Raw genomic sequence first — 15945 nt, 5'->3', positions numbered from 1 at the left:
CCAAGTAAATCAAACTTCTGTGAAATGAAACTGTCCACTTAGGTAGCAACACTGATTGACAATCAATTTCACATGCTGTTGTGCAAATGGAATAGACAATAGATGGAAATTATTGGTAATTATCAGAACCTTCAATAAAGGCGTATTTCTGCAGGTGGGGACCACAGACCACATCTCAGTACCAATGCTTTCTGGCTGATGTTTTGGTTACTTGTGAATATTGGTTGTGCTTTCACACTCGTGGTAGCATGAGATGGACTCTGCAACCCACAGAAGTTGCTCAGGTAGTGCAGCTCATCCAGGATGGCACATCAAGGCGAGCTGTGGCAAGAAGGTTTGCTGTGTCTGTCAGCGTAGTGTCCAGAGGCTAGAGGCGCTACCAGGAGACAGGCCAGTACACCAGGAGACGTGGAGGGGGCCGTAGGAGGGCAACAGCCCAGCAGCAGGACCGCTACCTCCACCTTTGTGCAAGGAGGAACAGGAGGAGCACTGCCAGAGCCCTGCAAAATGACCTCTAGCAGGCCACAAATGTGCATGTGTCTGCACAAACGGTTAGAAACCAACTTCATGAGGGTGGTATGAGGGCCCGACGTCCACAGATGGGGGTTGTGCTCACAGCCCAACACCGTGCAGCACGCTTGGCATTTGCCACAGAACACCAGGATTGGCAAAGTCACCACTGGCGCCCTGTGCTCTTCACAGATGAAAGCAGGTTCACACTGAGCACATGTGACAGACGTGACAGAGTCTGGAGACGCCATGGAGAGCGATCTGCTGCCTGCAACATCCTTCAGCTTGACCGGTATGGCAGTGGGTCAGTAATGGTGTGGGGTGGCATTTCTTTAGAGGGCCGCAAAGCCCTCCATGTGCACGCCAGAGGTAGCCTGACTGCCATTAGGTACTGAGATGAGATCCTCAGACTCCTTGTGTGACCATATGCTGGTGCGGTTGGTCCTGGGTTCCTCCTAATGCAGGAAAATGCCAGACCTCATGTGGCTGGAGTGCGTCAGCAGTTCCTGCAAGATGAAGGCATTGAAGCTATGGACTGGCCCGCCCGTTTCCCAGACCTGAATCCGATTGAGCACATCTGGGACATCATGTCTTGCTTCATCCACCAACGTCCCGTTGCACCACAGACTGTCCAGGAGTTGGCGGATGCTTTAGTCCTGGTCTGGGAGGAGATCCCACAGGAGACCATCCGCAACCTCATCAGGAGCATGCCCAAGCGTTGTAGGGAGGTCACACAGGCACGTGGAGGCCACACACAATACTGAGCCTCATTTTGACTTGTTTTAAGGACATTACATCAAAGTTGGATCAGCATGTAGTGTGTTTACTCTGTCACCTCATTGGGGGACACAGGACCATGGTGTTATGCTGTTGTCCACTAGGAGGCGACACTATGCATAATCTGAAAAAGATTAACCGTGGCTCCTCCTCTGCAGTATACACCCCTGGACAGCGTCAGCCTTCTCCAGTTTTTGCTTAGTGTCGCATAGGAGGCACACCTAAACCTTTTACTCCGTTTTCTCCAGACGGGATTACAGATGAAGAAAAGTGGGTCTCCTGCGAGACTCCCGGCATGGCTCCTTCCTCTGCCCCCTATTATGGGGTGCACAGTTGAAGTCGAGATGGCTATTCCCCATGTCGCTCCTTCCCCAGCCCCTCGGGTGCTGGTTCGAAGTCGAGACCCCCCTCCTTCCCCAATTCCTTTGGGTTTCTGGGTTGAGGTTGAGGAGAGGATAAAGCCCCCTGATGGTGACAGCAGCACCCTCCCTAATCCCCCTCTGGGGGCATTAGGTTGAAACGCCTCAGGTAGGGTCTGTACAGGCAGCACTCTGCAGCTCTCAGTAGCCAGCACACTGCAGCTGAATCCAGGGACCCCCAGCTCTGCTGCGGGCTCCTGTCGGCCGTGGGGAATGCATGCAGGCATGGCACAACACAGGCACAGGCCTCCCTGCGCCCTGTCTCTGCGGCAGCACCAGCTCTATGGTGCCTCAGGGGGACTCTTCTCAGGGCCGCCCTTCCGCTTATACCCCCACCGCTATCCCGCCTTTAAATCCGGAGGGGCCCGGTTCAGATCCGGCCCCCTCCCGGACTTCCGCGCCGGCCTGGACCCCCTTTGGGCATCAGGCATCTAATTCTCCGCCCCCCCGGATGACAAATATGACACTCTACAGTGTCATAGAGGGGGCGGATCCAGACTGAAAGGGCGCGATTTCACACAGTAATTGCCGCCCTTTTCAGCTCTTCTCCCCCCTTTTTTTAAACTTTACTCCGGCGGCCATTATCTGCTGCAGGATAAAGAATTAACCCTGCAGCTACCGGTCGGCAGATACAGACCAGGCCTGCCAGTCTCCGGGGAGGCACAGGACTGTGGATCTTCGGCGCTGGACCTAGGGGCACACTGGTGGGGTAAGATCACAGCTGGAGTTCCTCCTCAGCTGTGAATCCATTATTTCTTAGAAGCTCCTCTGCATAGAGGGCCCTCTGCATAGCAACGGACTCAAAGTCCAAGAGAACCAGGCAGGACTGCTATTATGCACTCTGTACAGCCTGCAGTAATTCTCTCCCCAGTGGCAGCACGTACCTGCACTACCAGGACTGCATCCAGACTACTGTGCCAGAGCCCCAAGAAGCCACTGCCAATGCTTCGGGTCTAATGCCACGCAGGAATGGGTCACTCAGATGTCGCAATCTATGACGCAGTCTATAGATAACCTAACCTCCACATTGCTTCAGGCTCTGCTGCGTCATGCCTCGGCTATGAACGTTACCTAGCTTAGGGAGAGCTCGACTCAGGGACATGACGACCCGGGCACATCCACGTCTAGGTCAGGACGCAAGCGGACCCACAGGTCACCTTCATCTACGTCATCCCATAGCACACGGTCATCCCCTTCCAGGGAGAGACACCGTAATTCCAGGTCATTTAGACCGTCCCCTACCAGGGACAGACAATTCAGATCTCCGCAGCGATCCCCGACCAGAGAAGGCCTTCTCTTCGGTTCATCCAGCAGGAGACGCCTTAGTGATACACAGGATTCGGAAGACATCTGTGACTCTGACAAAGAAACTGAAGGGTCCCTGATCCCAATACCCCTAGCAATGCAGGGCTAGTTGAGGACGTAATCTCGTCCATCCATCGGGTGCTGGACATTTCTGATCCGCCACCGGAGGCACGCAAATATCTGGAGGCGCGGTACCCCTTCCCACAGGAGGTCACCAAGGGATGGACAGATCCACCCAAAGGGGATCCCCCAGTCTCTAGGCTAGCACCACAGTCACTCCTTTCACTGCCAGATAGCTCAACCCTCAGGGATGCAGCAGACTGGCAGGTGGAACGCAGGGCTCGTTCAATTTTCGAGGCCGCAGGGGCCTCCCTGGCTCCCGTGTTCGCTTCAGTTTGGGCTGCAAAGGCCATCCTGGCTTGGCCCCAAAAATTTACAAGCTGGCCTCCAAGCATCTCGTCCTGAGCTGTCGGACCAAGCGGTTCAAATAGCAGTTGTAGCAGATTACATGCTTCATGCAGCTTTGGATTCAGCAAGGGGTGCAGCGGAGATAGCATCAAAAGCCTCACGATACGGCGTATCCTCTGGCTGCGGGAATGGAAAGCAAGATGCAGCCTCAAGGAAGTCCCTCACGCACCTCCCGTACCTCAGTGGTCGACTTTTTGGCGAACAGGTTGGACATGATGATATCCAACGCCACCGGGGGTATGAGTACCTCTCTCCCCCAACTGAAACCCAAACGCACTTACAGGAAGCATAACCAAACTCGATTCCGATCCTTTCGGAACTCTTCGGACTGGTCCGTTTCGCGTCCAGCACAAAATAGCAACCGCTCCCCACGCAGGGACAACTCGCGGTCGACGGAAAAGTCGGACAAGACCTGGCAGTCAAAAGCAGGCCAGTCAAAGTCCAAAGGAGGAAAATCTCAGATTTCCTCCTCATCATGACTCACGGACTCCAGAAGACACCCCACCCGTAGGCGGCCGACTTTTGCTCTTTCATCAAGTCTGGCTGCGTATTACAGAAGACAGGTGGGTCAGGGAACTAGTGTCTTCGGGATACAAGATAGAGTTCACTTCCAACCCACCAAACAGACTCTTCCTTTCTGTTTCCCCAAAGCCGCCAGCCTAGGCTCGTGCCTTCCGCCAAGCGGTCTCCTCTCTTCTTCAAGCAGGAGTCATAGTACCGGTCCCCGCGGCCGAGCGCTTCCGAGGGTTCTACTCCAATTTATTCGTAGTCCCCAAGAAAGTGGGCGGCGTACGACCCATACTGGACCTAAAACAGCTCAACAAATATGTACGGGTACGTCCCTTCCGCATGGAGTCCCTTCGGTCCATCATTGCGTCCATGGAGAAGGGAGAATTTCTCGCCTCCATAGACATACAAGACGCATACCTGCATATACCAATTGCACCTGCCCATCAGAGATTTCTCAGGTTCGCAATCGACCAGGACCACTACCAGTTCGTGGCTCTCCCGTTTGGACTCGCCACGGCTCCCAGAGTGTTTACCAAAGTCATGGCAGCCACCATGGACGTCCTGCACTCCAGAGGCATAGTAGTCGTTCCATACCTGGACGATCTCCTTATCAAGGCTCCCACCTCCAAGGACTGCGAGCTCAGCGTCTCAATCACAATTGACACTGAGTCGCCTGGGCTGGTTAGTCAACCTACACAAAGTCATCTCCAACTAGCCATCCTCAAGTCATGGGACAGGAACCCCTTTTCTCTCGACAGGGAGTTCCAGCTGACATCGTCAACCAGGAGGTCCCTGCACTGGTGGCTCAAGCCAACCTCTCTAACAAAGGGGAAATCATTTCTCACGGGCCAATGGAAGGTTCTGACCACCGACGCGAGCCTGACGGTTTGGGGGGCGGTGCACCTACACCACAGAGCACAGGGCAAGTGGTCCCCAGCGGAAGCGGCCATGCCCATCAACATCTTAGAAATTCGTGCCATCCTCCTGGCATTGAGAGCCTTCCATAACTTACTGGCAGCCTCTCACATCAGAGTACAGTCGGACAATGCCACGGCTGTGGCATATGTGAATCACCAAGGGGGGACCCGCAGTGCCCAGGCGATGCGAGAAGTGACACACATTCTCCACTGGGCGGAAGACACAGGTTCTGTTCTCTCTGCGGTCCACATCCCGGGTGTGGACAACTGGGAAGCAGACTTCCTCAGCCGGCAAGGAATGGACTCGGGAGAGTGGTCTCTCCATCCCGAAGTTTTACCACAGATCTGCCATCGCTGGGGGACTCTGGACGTGGACCTAATGGCATCCCACCTCAATGCCAAGGTCTCCAACTTCAAGGCCAGAACACACGACCCGCGGGCGCTAGGAGCGGACGCCCTGGTTCAGGACTGGACCCAGTTCCAGCTCCTGTACATTTTTCCACCTCTCCCCCTGATATCAAGAGTGGTGAGGAAGATCAAGCAAGAGGGAGTTCCAACCATCCTAAATCGCACCGAACTGGCCCAGACGTACATGGTACACCGACATCATACAGCTCACAGCAGACGTACCCTGGCGTCACAAGGCCCGTTCTACCACCAGAACTCAGGGGCCCTCAATTGACGGCGTGGCCATTGAGACCTGGGTTCTAACCCAGTCAGGGTTCTCGCCGGACGTCATTGGAACCATGATCAGGGCACGGAAGCCAACCTCTGCTAAAATTTATTACCGTACCTGGAAAGCCTTCTTTACCTGGTGCGAATCTCGTGGCCAGACCCAATTCCCTTATTCCCTCCCCAGGGTACTTGGGTTTCTCCAATCGGGTCTGGAGGCCAGACTGTCCCTGGCCTCCCTTAAGAGCCAGGTGTCAGCTCTCTCAGTGCTTTTTCAGAGGTGCATTGCTAACAAGCCCCAAGTAAGGACATTTCTTCAGGGGGTTTCCCGATTGGTTCCCCCCTACAGACGACCACTAGAAACGTGGGACCTCAACCTGATGCTGACAGCATTGCAGGAAACACCCTTTGAACCCCTTAGAGAAGTCCCTCTCCGCTTTCTAACCCAAAAAGTGGTTTTCCTGGTGGCAATCACCTCGCTACGCAGGGTGTCTGAACTGACAGCACTCTCCTGCAGACGTCCCTTCCTGGCTTTTTACCAGGACAAGGTAGTTCTCCGTATGGTCCAATCCTTCCATCCGAAGGTTGTGTCCAACTTCCACCTCAATGAGGAAATTTCACTGCCATCCCTCTGTCCGGTCCCGGTTCATAGAGTGGAGAAGGCTCTGCATACGCTTTACCTTGTCAGGGCATTGCGTATCTAGGTGTCTAGGACTGCGCCCTTCCGGAAGTCTGATTCTCTTTTCCTTCTTCTGGAAGGTGGCCGCAAGGGTCTGCCAGCTTCCAGAGCTACCCTGGCCAGGCGGATCAAACCCACCATACAAGAGGCCTAACGCCTCAAAAATTCTCCTCTTCCAACAGGTATTACGGCACACTCTACACGTGCGGTAGGGGCCTCCTGGGCCATTCGGCACCAGGCTTCGGCACAACAAGTGTGTAAGGCAGCCACCTGGACTAGCCTACACACGTTTACCAAACACTACACGGTTCATACCCAATCCTCAGAAGACGCGAGCCTGGGTAGACGTGTTCTGCAGACGGCGGTACCCCAATTGTAGTGGCCTCTCTGCACAATATTCGTCCATTGCTTCCCACCCAGGGACTGCTTTGGGACGTCCCATGGTCCTGTGTCCCCCAATGAGGCGACAGAGTAAAGGAGATTTTTGTGTACTCACCGTAAAATCTCTTTCTCTTAGCCTCTAGTTGGGGGACACAGCTCCCACCCTGTTTCCCGTTTCGGGCCGTTATGTTGAGTTCTCATATTGTCTTTGTTTGAGCTCGTACATAGTTGCCTTCTTATAGGCATGGTTATGTTATCCATGTTACTTTCCTCCTAATGCTTTTGCACAAAACTGGAGTAGGCTGACGCCGTCCAGGGGTGTATACTGCAGAGGAGGAGCCACGGTTAATCTTTTTCAGATTATGCATAGTGTCGCCTCCTAGTGGACAGCAGCATAACACCATGGTCCTGTGTCCCCCAATTAGAGGCTAAGAGAAAGAGATTTTAAGGTGAGTACACAAAAATCTCCTTTTTCCACTTTCATTTTGAGGGTGACTCCAAATCCAGGCCTCCATTGGTTAATAAATTTGATTTCCATTGATGATTTTTGTGTGATTTTGTTGTCAGCACATTCAACTTTGTACAGAACAAAGTATTCAATGAGAATATTTCATTCATTCATTCATTCATTCAGATCTAGGATGTGTTATTGAGTGTTCCCTTTATTTTTTTGAGCAGTATATTTTTAATTTTTTTTTTACTTTTTTATTTTCCTTAGGGGACTTGACCATGCTATTTATTGTCTGATCACATATACTGTTTACTACAATACCCCAGTATTGCAGTATGTTTTGAAAATCTTGGTCTCCTGTGAAGTTCAGCCTTAGGGTTCGTGTAGACCATAAAAATCTGACCAGTGCTATCCATCATTTTGACGGATAGCACTCATCCCAATGTCATTCTATGGGGCCGCACACATGTCCGATTTTTTTTTTCCTCGGACTGAGGAAGCATGCATTCACAAGTTGCATCTGATTGTCTGTTCGCACTCCTTCATTCATGTCTCTGGGTCTGTGCAAAAAATCGGACCACACTCAAATGACATCCAAGTGCAGTCTGATTTTCACAGACTGACAATGGAGAAGATGAAGAGAATTTTTTTTTTTAATTCTCCCTATCCGAGTAAATCAAATCACACCCTGATCAAACTTTGATCAAAGTGTGATTAGTATAATTGCCCTTATTTTCTCAGATGAGAGAAAAAACGGTCATGTGACCCTAGCCATAGCATGAGTTTTATAGGAATACCAAGATGGCAGTGACATTTAGTGAAGAAATCAGCCTATATAACTGGGATAGAAAAATATGAATCTTGGATCTGGCTGCAAACTGCATATCTTAAAATTAATGAAGGAATGAAGATTGCAGTGTGAACATTTTATTAAAGGAAATTACTGACATATTTAAAAACATTTTTCCCCTGACAAGGGTGTCCAATAGTCTTTCATACAATAGTAAAAGTATGACTAGGTTAACTGTAATGTGCAATATATGTACTAAAATGTGTATGGCTGTCTAAGGGTATGTGCACACTATCGTTTTTGGCAGTTCTTTGAACGCATCATATTTGTGCTGTGTCCACAGCACTGCACACAGGTGAATCCGCATTTGTTCATTGAACACATGCGGATTCACCGCATCCTATAAATTGCACTGATAGAATTTCTCTTGCGGAGACTAGCGTCTCCACAAGAGAAATTGACATGCTGCGGTCTGTGAAGATGCGCCGCATATCCGTCTCCGCGGGTGATCCGCAGGTGCACGGAGACGCATAGTGGGATCCTGTCCACTATGCTTTAACATCCGGCCGCTGCAGATTGCACGCAGCGCAACTGCGCTGCGTCCAATCCGCGGCGTTTACTGACAGTGTGCACGCACCCGAAGTGAAACGATTATTGATCACATGTGTAACCATCAACCTAATGTGTATTGTCACTTTTAGATTAACTTGTTAGGCAGACAAACTAACACACTTATCTTGTGCCACTTATGTTCTGGAGAACAAAGGGTTGAGCTGCTTTTTTTTTTTTTTTTTTTTTTTTTTTTTACATAATTGAGGAAATAGAAAAAGTCATAGATTGTATCCAGTTCAGTGTGGGAAAATATTTAGTTGATCTGTTTTCAGTTAAGATTTTAGGCAGAATACATTAGTTAAGTACATATAATGTGTAAATAGTAATTCTGCAATCATAGTAAGTTTTTCTTTTATGATCATTTTATAAAATTAATAGATAAAATGGTGACATTTATTTTCAGGTATGGGGACATTCAAGATGGAAATATTCCTTACCCTATTGCCCAGCGATTCAAGAGAACTCTTGAGAAATATAGGAACAAGCGTTTAGATCTGATTGAATTTCATAGACAGATAAAGGATCACCCTTCTGTTTCAGAAGCTGTTGATTGTTGGAATAAATACTATGAAGTCCAGATGTTAAGTGGCTTATTGAAAATTTGGGAAAATCTAAGACTCAGGTAAAAAATAATTAATGTTACGGATCCGGGTGGTGGAACCTCAGTGCTGCGGTGCAAGGAGAGACCAGAAGGGCGTAACTAGGTATCAACTCGGACTGACCAAGGTCGTACGGTGGCTCAATCGACTCCGTGACCAGGGAAGGACCGAGCAGAGGGACCAGGTGCTACTCTGGGCCAGACCTTGTATGAGAGCAGGTGACTCCCACGGGTCAGAAGGCAGGAACTGACTGGTACAGCAGATGCGCACGGCAGACAGGCTGACGGGTGATCCGGGTAGACGGACTGGCAGACACGGCAGGTAACAAGCAGGAGCCTCCAGGTAGGTTGGCTTGTAGGCACGGCAGGTAACAGGCAGGTGCTTCCAGGTAAGCGGGCTGGCAGGCACGGCAGGTAACAGGCAGGTGCTTCCAGGTAAGCAGGCGGGCAGGGCCCATAGACAGACTGGCGGACTGGACTGTAGACAGACTGTCAGGCTGGAGAGTAAACAAGCTGGTGGACTGGGCTGGTAGCCAGGCTGGCAGACTGGACTTGTAGCCAGACTGGCGGACTGGACTTGTAGCCAGGCTGGCGGACTGGACTTGTAGCCAGGCTGGCGGACTGGACTTGTAGCCAGGCTGGCGGACTGGACTTGTAGCCAGGCTGGCGGACTGGACTTGTAGTCAGGCTGGCGGACTGGACTTGTAGTCAGGCTGGCGGACTGGACTTGTAAGTCAGGCTCGCAGTGGGACCTGAGGGCTGAAGCAGAGTTTAACACACAAAGCTACAACCTTGCACGGGCACCTCCATTTTGGAGGAGGTGCCTTTATATGAGAGGTCCTCCGGCCATTGGCCGGGGACTCCTTAGGACGGCGCGCGCGGCCCCTTTAAGAGGGAAGGAGCGCGCGCATCCTAAGCACAGTGCCCGGAAAGCTGCGCGCGCCGGCTGCAGCAGAAGCAGGAGCGCCGGAGGACGCCGGGCGGGGAGCACGGCGGTAAGAGGGACGGCGTCTCTGCCTGTCAGGGGGCAGAGACGCCAATACTACAATTCATGATTCAAGAAGTGACTTTTTATCACTTTTTGAGATAGAGGATATTTAGTGAGTGCAGTTTTTTTTTTAATAGGTCTTGGGCCACAAATCATTAACACTGGCGTTTTATACGCCAGTCTTAATGAGGGGCTAGCAGCAATAAGACGCGCCAAATTCACAAAGGGGTGCACGCCACTTAATGAATTCAGCACATCTTATCAGTGGCGTATGTCTCTATGCGCGTCGCCAAAAATGTTACTCCAGTCATGTACTAGGGTAACATTTCTGGTGTAAGGAATGTTGCCACTTTCCATGAATTTGACAGGTGTAGCCCCATCCTGTCCCATTTTCATCCAGTTTGGCAGAACTGCTTGAAACTGGTGTGAGAATGCCAAAATTCACAAAATTATTGCTCAACTCTGCTTTGTGCAGTGAAGTTTTTTTTACCCCAGTCGTCTGGTATAAACACTTTGATGTATTGGCCCCATAGTCTCTCTTTAAATGGATTATGTAAGACTTAAAAAAACCTGTCCTTTTTCCATAGAAACAGTGCCACTCTTGTAGCACAGCTCCATTGAAATTTTGTTACCGCTGTACACCTTTTACAAGAAATTTTCTGTTTTAGCTAGAAGTGTCTGATATATTTTTGATAAAGGACCATTTCCAAGATCCTATCCCATTATGTAGTGGGTGTAATAATAACAATATTAGCATATACCTCCAATTACCATTGTGGTATAGTTCCTCTTATTCGCTATGTCGCTTGCCCCATGTGCAGGGCATTGCAGTAGCTTAGGTATCCATGGTTACGACCGCTCATATAGTGACAGTTAGTTGTTAGTGGTCGTAACCATGGGTATCTAAGCTACCGCAATGCCCTGCATATGGGGTAGGCAACATATCTTATCAGAAGAACTATACTACATTTCTAATTGGAAGCAATTGCTAATATTATTACTATTGCATCTACTGCATACTGTGATAGGATACTGGAGTATGAATTTAATTGTATGAAATGATTTTATGCTGAACTGTAATAGTGCTTATAAACACTCTATTTTAGTTTGCCTTAGTTGCTTGTCTTGTAGATTTCTGTATTTTCAGTCTGAAATATATTTACAATGACTCATCATACTAGTAAACAGAGTTATTTTCAATACATAATTAAAAAATATGTTTGGAAAAATTTTTACTTGCTATTTCTGGGTTATATATTATCAAATCATCGACCTTTATACCCTAAGTGAAAGACGGTATTTATTTTCAAACCCCTTAAATGAGCGCATATTAAACAATTTATGCATTATTACTGTTACTTACAAATTAGGTTTAGTAGGAAATTTTGAAAAATTACAAGTTTACATACCTCAACCCAACTAATCTAAAAAAATATTCTCCAAATGCAACACAAAATGCCACTTTTACCGACTAATGCAGTCTCAGATAATTATTCAACCCCCTGAATAGAATCCCTCATAACAGCAGACATTTACAAATCGGGTGTTGTTATGGGCTTCATTAGCAGCATCAAATGTGCTTGAGCTAAACACATGAAATATTTGAACTGGTTTGTGGTTTGTTGACTGTGACATTTGATTACATATGAGAAATATGGCTAAGTCAGGAGAGTAAGCTATGAGTAAGGCCTGGGCAGTCTTAAACATGTTGGCTTATCCATACAAGTGAGCCCCATGTGGATTTTCATGAAGTTTAAATATAGTTAGATATTTTTATGAAAAGCTCCCTGTTTGTTGGACTATCTCTTTTCGTTAAATCAAGACCGTAGTCCAAAGAGGTAAGAGAACAGATTTATGCCTTACAGAAACAAGGAAAAGGATTCAAAAATATATTGAATTGAATTGAATTCAATTGACATTGAATGTTCCTAGAGATACATTTAAAGGATAGTTCACAAGCTAGAAGTTACAGGAACACCAGCTACACTACCTGGATGCGGCAGAAAGGGGAACCTGCCGCTGGCTGCCACCAGATTCTTGAGAAGGCAGATGGACAAAAAACTTTGAGTAGCTACAAAAGACCTGCAGCAAACACTGAAGCTTTGCACAGTAAAAGGGGCATACCCAAACTTCAAGATGTACTCCTCTTCTAATCTATAAGCACAAGAAAAGTCGATCCAATATGCTCTTGACTCGCCCCCTGGGCCGTGGGGCACCCGGAACCGGGCTTCTATGCGATGCTGGGGGTAGTAGTGGCAACCCGATCACGTGGCTCAGGGTGGTCAGACCAAATGCTGTGGCAGTCTATTTATCAGTGTTTTGAATGTCCGACTACGCCACCCGTGGATTGCGGTCAGGGATGACCGCCGCTGCAAGGCAGACCGCTGAGGCTGGTGTTGGTGTGCAGCACAGGGATAGGATAACTCCCTATGGGAAGAGTGTAGCCTCAGGGCAATGTAGGTGGATGCTGGGGGGTGGTGGTGCAGGTGCAGCATAAATCACACAGAGTCCAATGGTGCAGTTCAGGCCTTTTACTCACAGTTGATATCCAAGTCACCTCTGTCAGCAATGACTGCCCAAGCCGTTCTGCGTCCACCAGGTGAGGGGCTCGGTCAACCCCTAGGCAACTCAGGAGTGTGGCACAGGACCCCCTTCTATCCTTTCTCTGGCCTCTCGTGCCCCACCAGTGACCACGCTTCTGTCCGGCTGCCTCGGGCCTTCTCTGGTAAAACTTGGCACCAGTTTCCCTTGAGCTCAGGTGACTTGCACACAATGGGCTCCTTCCTATGCTCCAGAAACCGTCCCCTACTGCTCCTACATCACTGGGTTCTCTCCCCCCTCCCCACTCCAGCCAGGGACATGGTCAGGTGTGCCTGCATAAATGGGAGCACCGTCGAGCCTAGTTAGTCGTGCCTGCATAAATGGGAGCACCGTTGAGCTGTCCCCGGAAATGGGGTGAGTGTGTGTATGCAGCTAACTGAGCCCTGGTCCACACTCCATCCTTACCTGGGAGTGGAATATCACACCTCTGGTTGAGGTGCAATACCCCTGTGGCAACCGAACCCTCGGGGCGCCACACTCTCACCATATATTAGCCACAGAAGATTTGGTCTCTTTGTTTTGTGAAGCAATGAAACCAAACTGGAACTTTATGGGCCTATGAATTAGTGGTATATCAACAGGAGGAAGAATAAAATATATGTTGCAAAATCCATCCTGGCTACAGTGAAGCATGGCGGTTGCTAGATGATGCTCTAGGGCTGCTTTGCTTCCTCTGACATTGGAAACCGGCAGCGTATGGAGGTCAAGATGTATTCAATCAAATACCAGGAAATCTTAGGAGAAAGCATCATGTTTTCTGTGAGACAACTGAAGCTTATGCATCATTGGACGTTCCTGGAGGTCCATGATCCCATGCATACCTCAATGTCCATCAAAGCTTTGTTTCAGAAGTCCTGGATAATTTTGGTGATAGTTGTTATAGTCACTTAACTTAAACTCAATAGAAAATCTTTGATATCAATCTAAAAATGCGGTTGAAGCAGGCAAATCCAAGAATATTAGTGACCTGGAGACCATTGCCCATGAGAAATAGGGTAAGATTCTTCAGGAACGCTACCAGAAACTGGTGTCTGGCTATGTATCATGTCTGTGGTAAGTCACAACAGCCAAACGTGATATACAAAGTACTAAAGGTGCTTGACATGGAGGGGTTGAATAATTTAAAGACTGCAGTAGTCGTTAAAAGTTGCATTTTGTGCTGAATTTGGAGAAACCTCTTGTTATATTAGTTGTTAAACTCTTTAGAATGTTTTTGTTTAGGTTTAGTAGCAAAATGTACAAAATTTCTGCTGTTTGCAATAAACCAATTTTGCAATAATATTGATTGCAACTATAATTATATTATCCACAATTCTTACTGTACATTTAGGTAATTTATTATTACTGATCTATTACTTTGATAGATTTATAAAATATCTACAAAATATCTCTAAAATTCCACAATAGTTAATCAATATTTGTGGTTTTAATTAAGTAGATCTTAAAGCAGACGTCACCAGATTTCACAATGCAAACAGCCTATAAGAGTTGTTCACTAGTAAACAACCCCAGCTTAATCAAATCAGGACCCCAACTAAAATAAAAACAGCAGATACTCGCCTCCCACGGCTATGTCATTCCAGTGATTTTGGTGACACTGTTTCAGAAGGATGACAATGTGTTACATACCCGTTGCTTCCAATCAGCTGCCATTGTTTGGCTTCAGCTCTTCAATATTCCATAAGACAGCCGCTCATTGGCTGCAGCGGGCGCATGATACAATGTCACGTCAACTCTGAGAACAACAGTGCCTACATCCCTGTAAGGTTAAGTGCACACTGAGCGTTTTTGATTAGTTTTCGCAGCGGTTTTTGAATTTCCGTGCAGAAATGCACCAAAAACGCTAGGTAATCCGTCTGCCAGCTAATGCAATGGCAATCCTGATGTGCTGTGCACATGATGTGGAAATTTCCACCCAAGATTGTCATTGCGTTAAAATACGCAGCATGGTCCATTCTTTTTAGCGTATGTTCCCACGCAGTACTGATGCAGTATGAGGTCACCAGAGCTGATCAGCTGATCTTCAGCTGTGAACTCACCTGACCTCCGCCTGCAGCAGAGCAGTGTACACTGACAGGAGTGATTTTACATTCCTGTCAATGTACAGTGCAGTCTTCTACAGTAGTCACATCAGTGCTTGATGTGGCTGCTGTAGAAGTGTCCTGGATCGCCAAGGGATAATCTGGATTATGTCATGATGGCGGACAGGTGACGGATATGGTTGTTTTTTATTTTTATCTTTTTTCAGGAGACGAGAGCGTCGGGGATTGAGAGAACAATAAAACAATTATTAAAACCATGTGTAATTTTATTTCAATAAAATATTGTATTCTGGCGGTGTCTTTATTGAAATAACATCGAAAACTTAACTACGGGGTTAGTAATGGTGGCGTCTTATAGATTCCTCTCCATTACTAACCTGGGCTTCATGTCAGCCGCCAATACAAGGCTGACATGAACCCCAACCTTATTACCCCACTTGCCACCACTATATGGCAGTGGGAAGAGCGGAGGCTAAGCGCCAGACTTGGCGCATCTTATGGATGGTCCATTTCTTGGACTGCTGAGGGGTTATATTATTAGCCGCGAAGGGGGCCGGTATTCATGGCCCTTTCCCTGGCTATTTAATATCAGCCTGCAGCTGTCTGTTTAGCTTTTTCTGGTTAGATTTTATATGGGGACTCTGTCAATTTTTTTCTGGGGTCCCCCTGTAATCTAGCCAGTAAAGGCTAAGCAAACAGCTGTGAGCTGTTATTAATAGCCAGGGAACATTGTTGGCTAATGGCCCCTTCCCCGACTACTAATATCAGCCCCCCAGTGGTTGGCTTTCCTTCTGCTGGTTATAAAAATGATGCGAGAGCCCACGCCATTTTTTTAAAACATTTTTTTAGGCTATGCTCCCACGATCCCAACGTAGCAGCGCTTTGGATGCAGCATATTTTTGCTGCTTCTAAAATGCTGCGTTCTATTGAACGCAGGTAAATCCACATGTGTTCACTTAACCATGTATATTAATCACATTCAATACATTCTAGTGGTCAAATTTCTGTTGCAGGGACTAGCGACTCCGCAAGAGAATTTGACATGCTGCGGTTATGAAAGACGCGCCGCATGCCTGTGTCCACGGGTGATCCGCTGCCTCAGATGCACGCATAGTGGACATGGGATTTCTAGAGATCCCAACCACTATGCTGTAACATCTTGACACTGCGGGTTTGACGCTGCACAAACACGCAGCTTCAAACTTGCAGCGGCTCCTGACCGTGG

General features: G+C 48.2%; 1 protein-coding gene across 1 annotated transcript in view; it reads left to right on the top strand.

Moving 5' to 3' along the window:
* Positions 1–15945, top strand: part of SHCBP1L (SHC binding and spindle associated 1 like) — an 83839-nt gene that overhangs the window by 6906 nt on the left and 60988 nt on the right. Inside the window, exon 4 of the mRNA XM_073642611.1 lies at positions 8895–9113. Coding sequence (XP_073498712.1) covers positions 8895–9113 — 219 coding nt within the window. The remainder of the gene's footprint in view (positions 1–8894; positions 9114–15945) is intronic.

This window comes from Phyllobates terribilis, unplaced genomic scaffold (assembly GCF_046119375.1).
Source record: "Phyllobates terribilis strain yellow unplaced genomic scaffold, ASM4611937v1 Scaffold_8__6_contigs__length_399053987, whole genome shotgun sequence".
NCBI classification, from domain to species: domain Eukaryota; kingdom Metazoa; phylum Chordata; class Amphibia; order Anura; family Dendrobatidae; genus Phyllobates; species Phyllobates terribilis.
The sequence above is the reverse complement of the archived record's forward strand: the minus strand, read 5'-3'. Positions and strand labels throughout refer to the sequence as shown.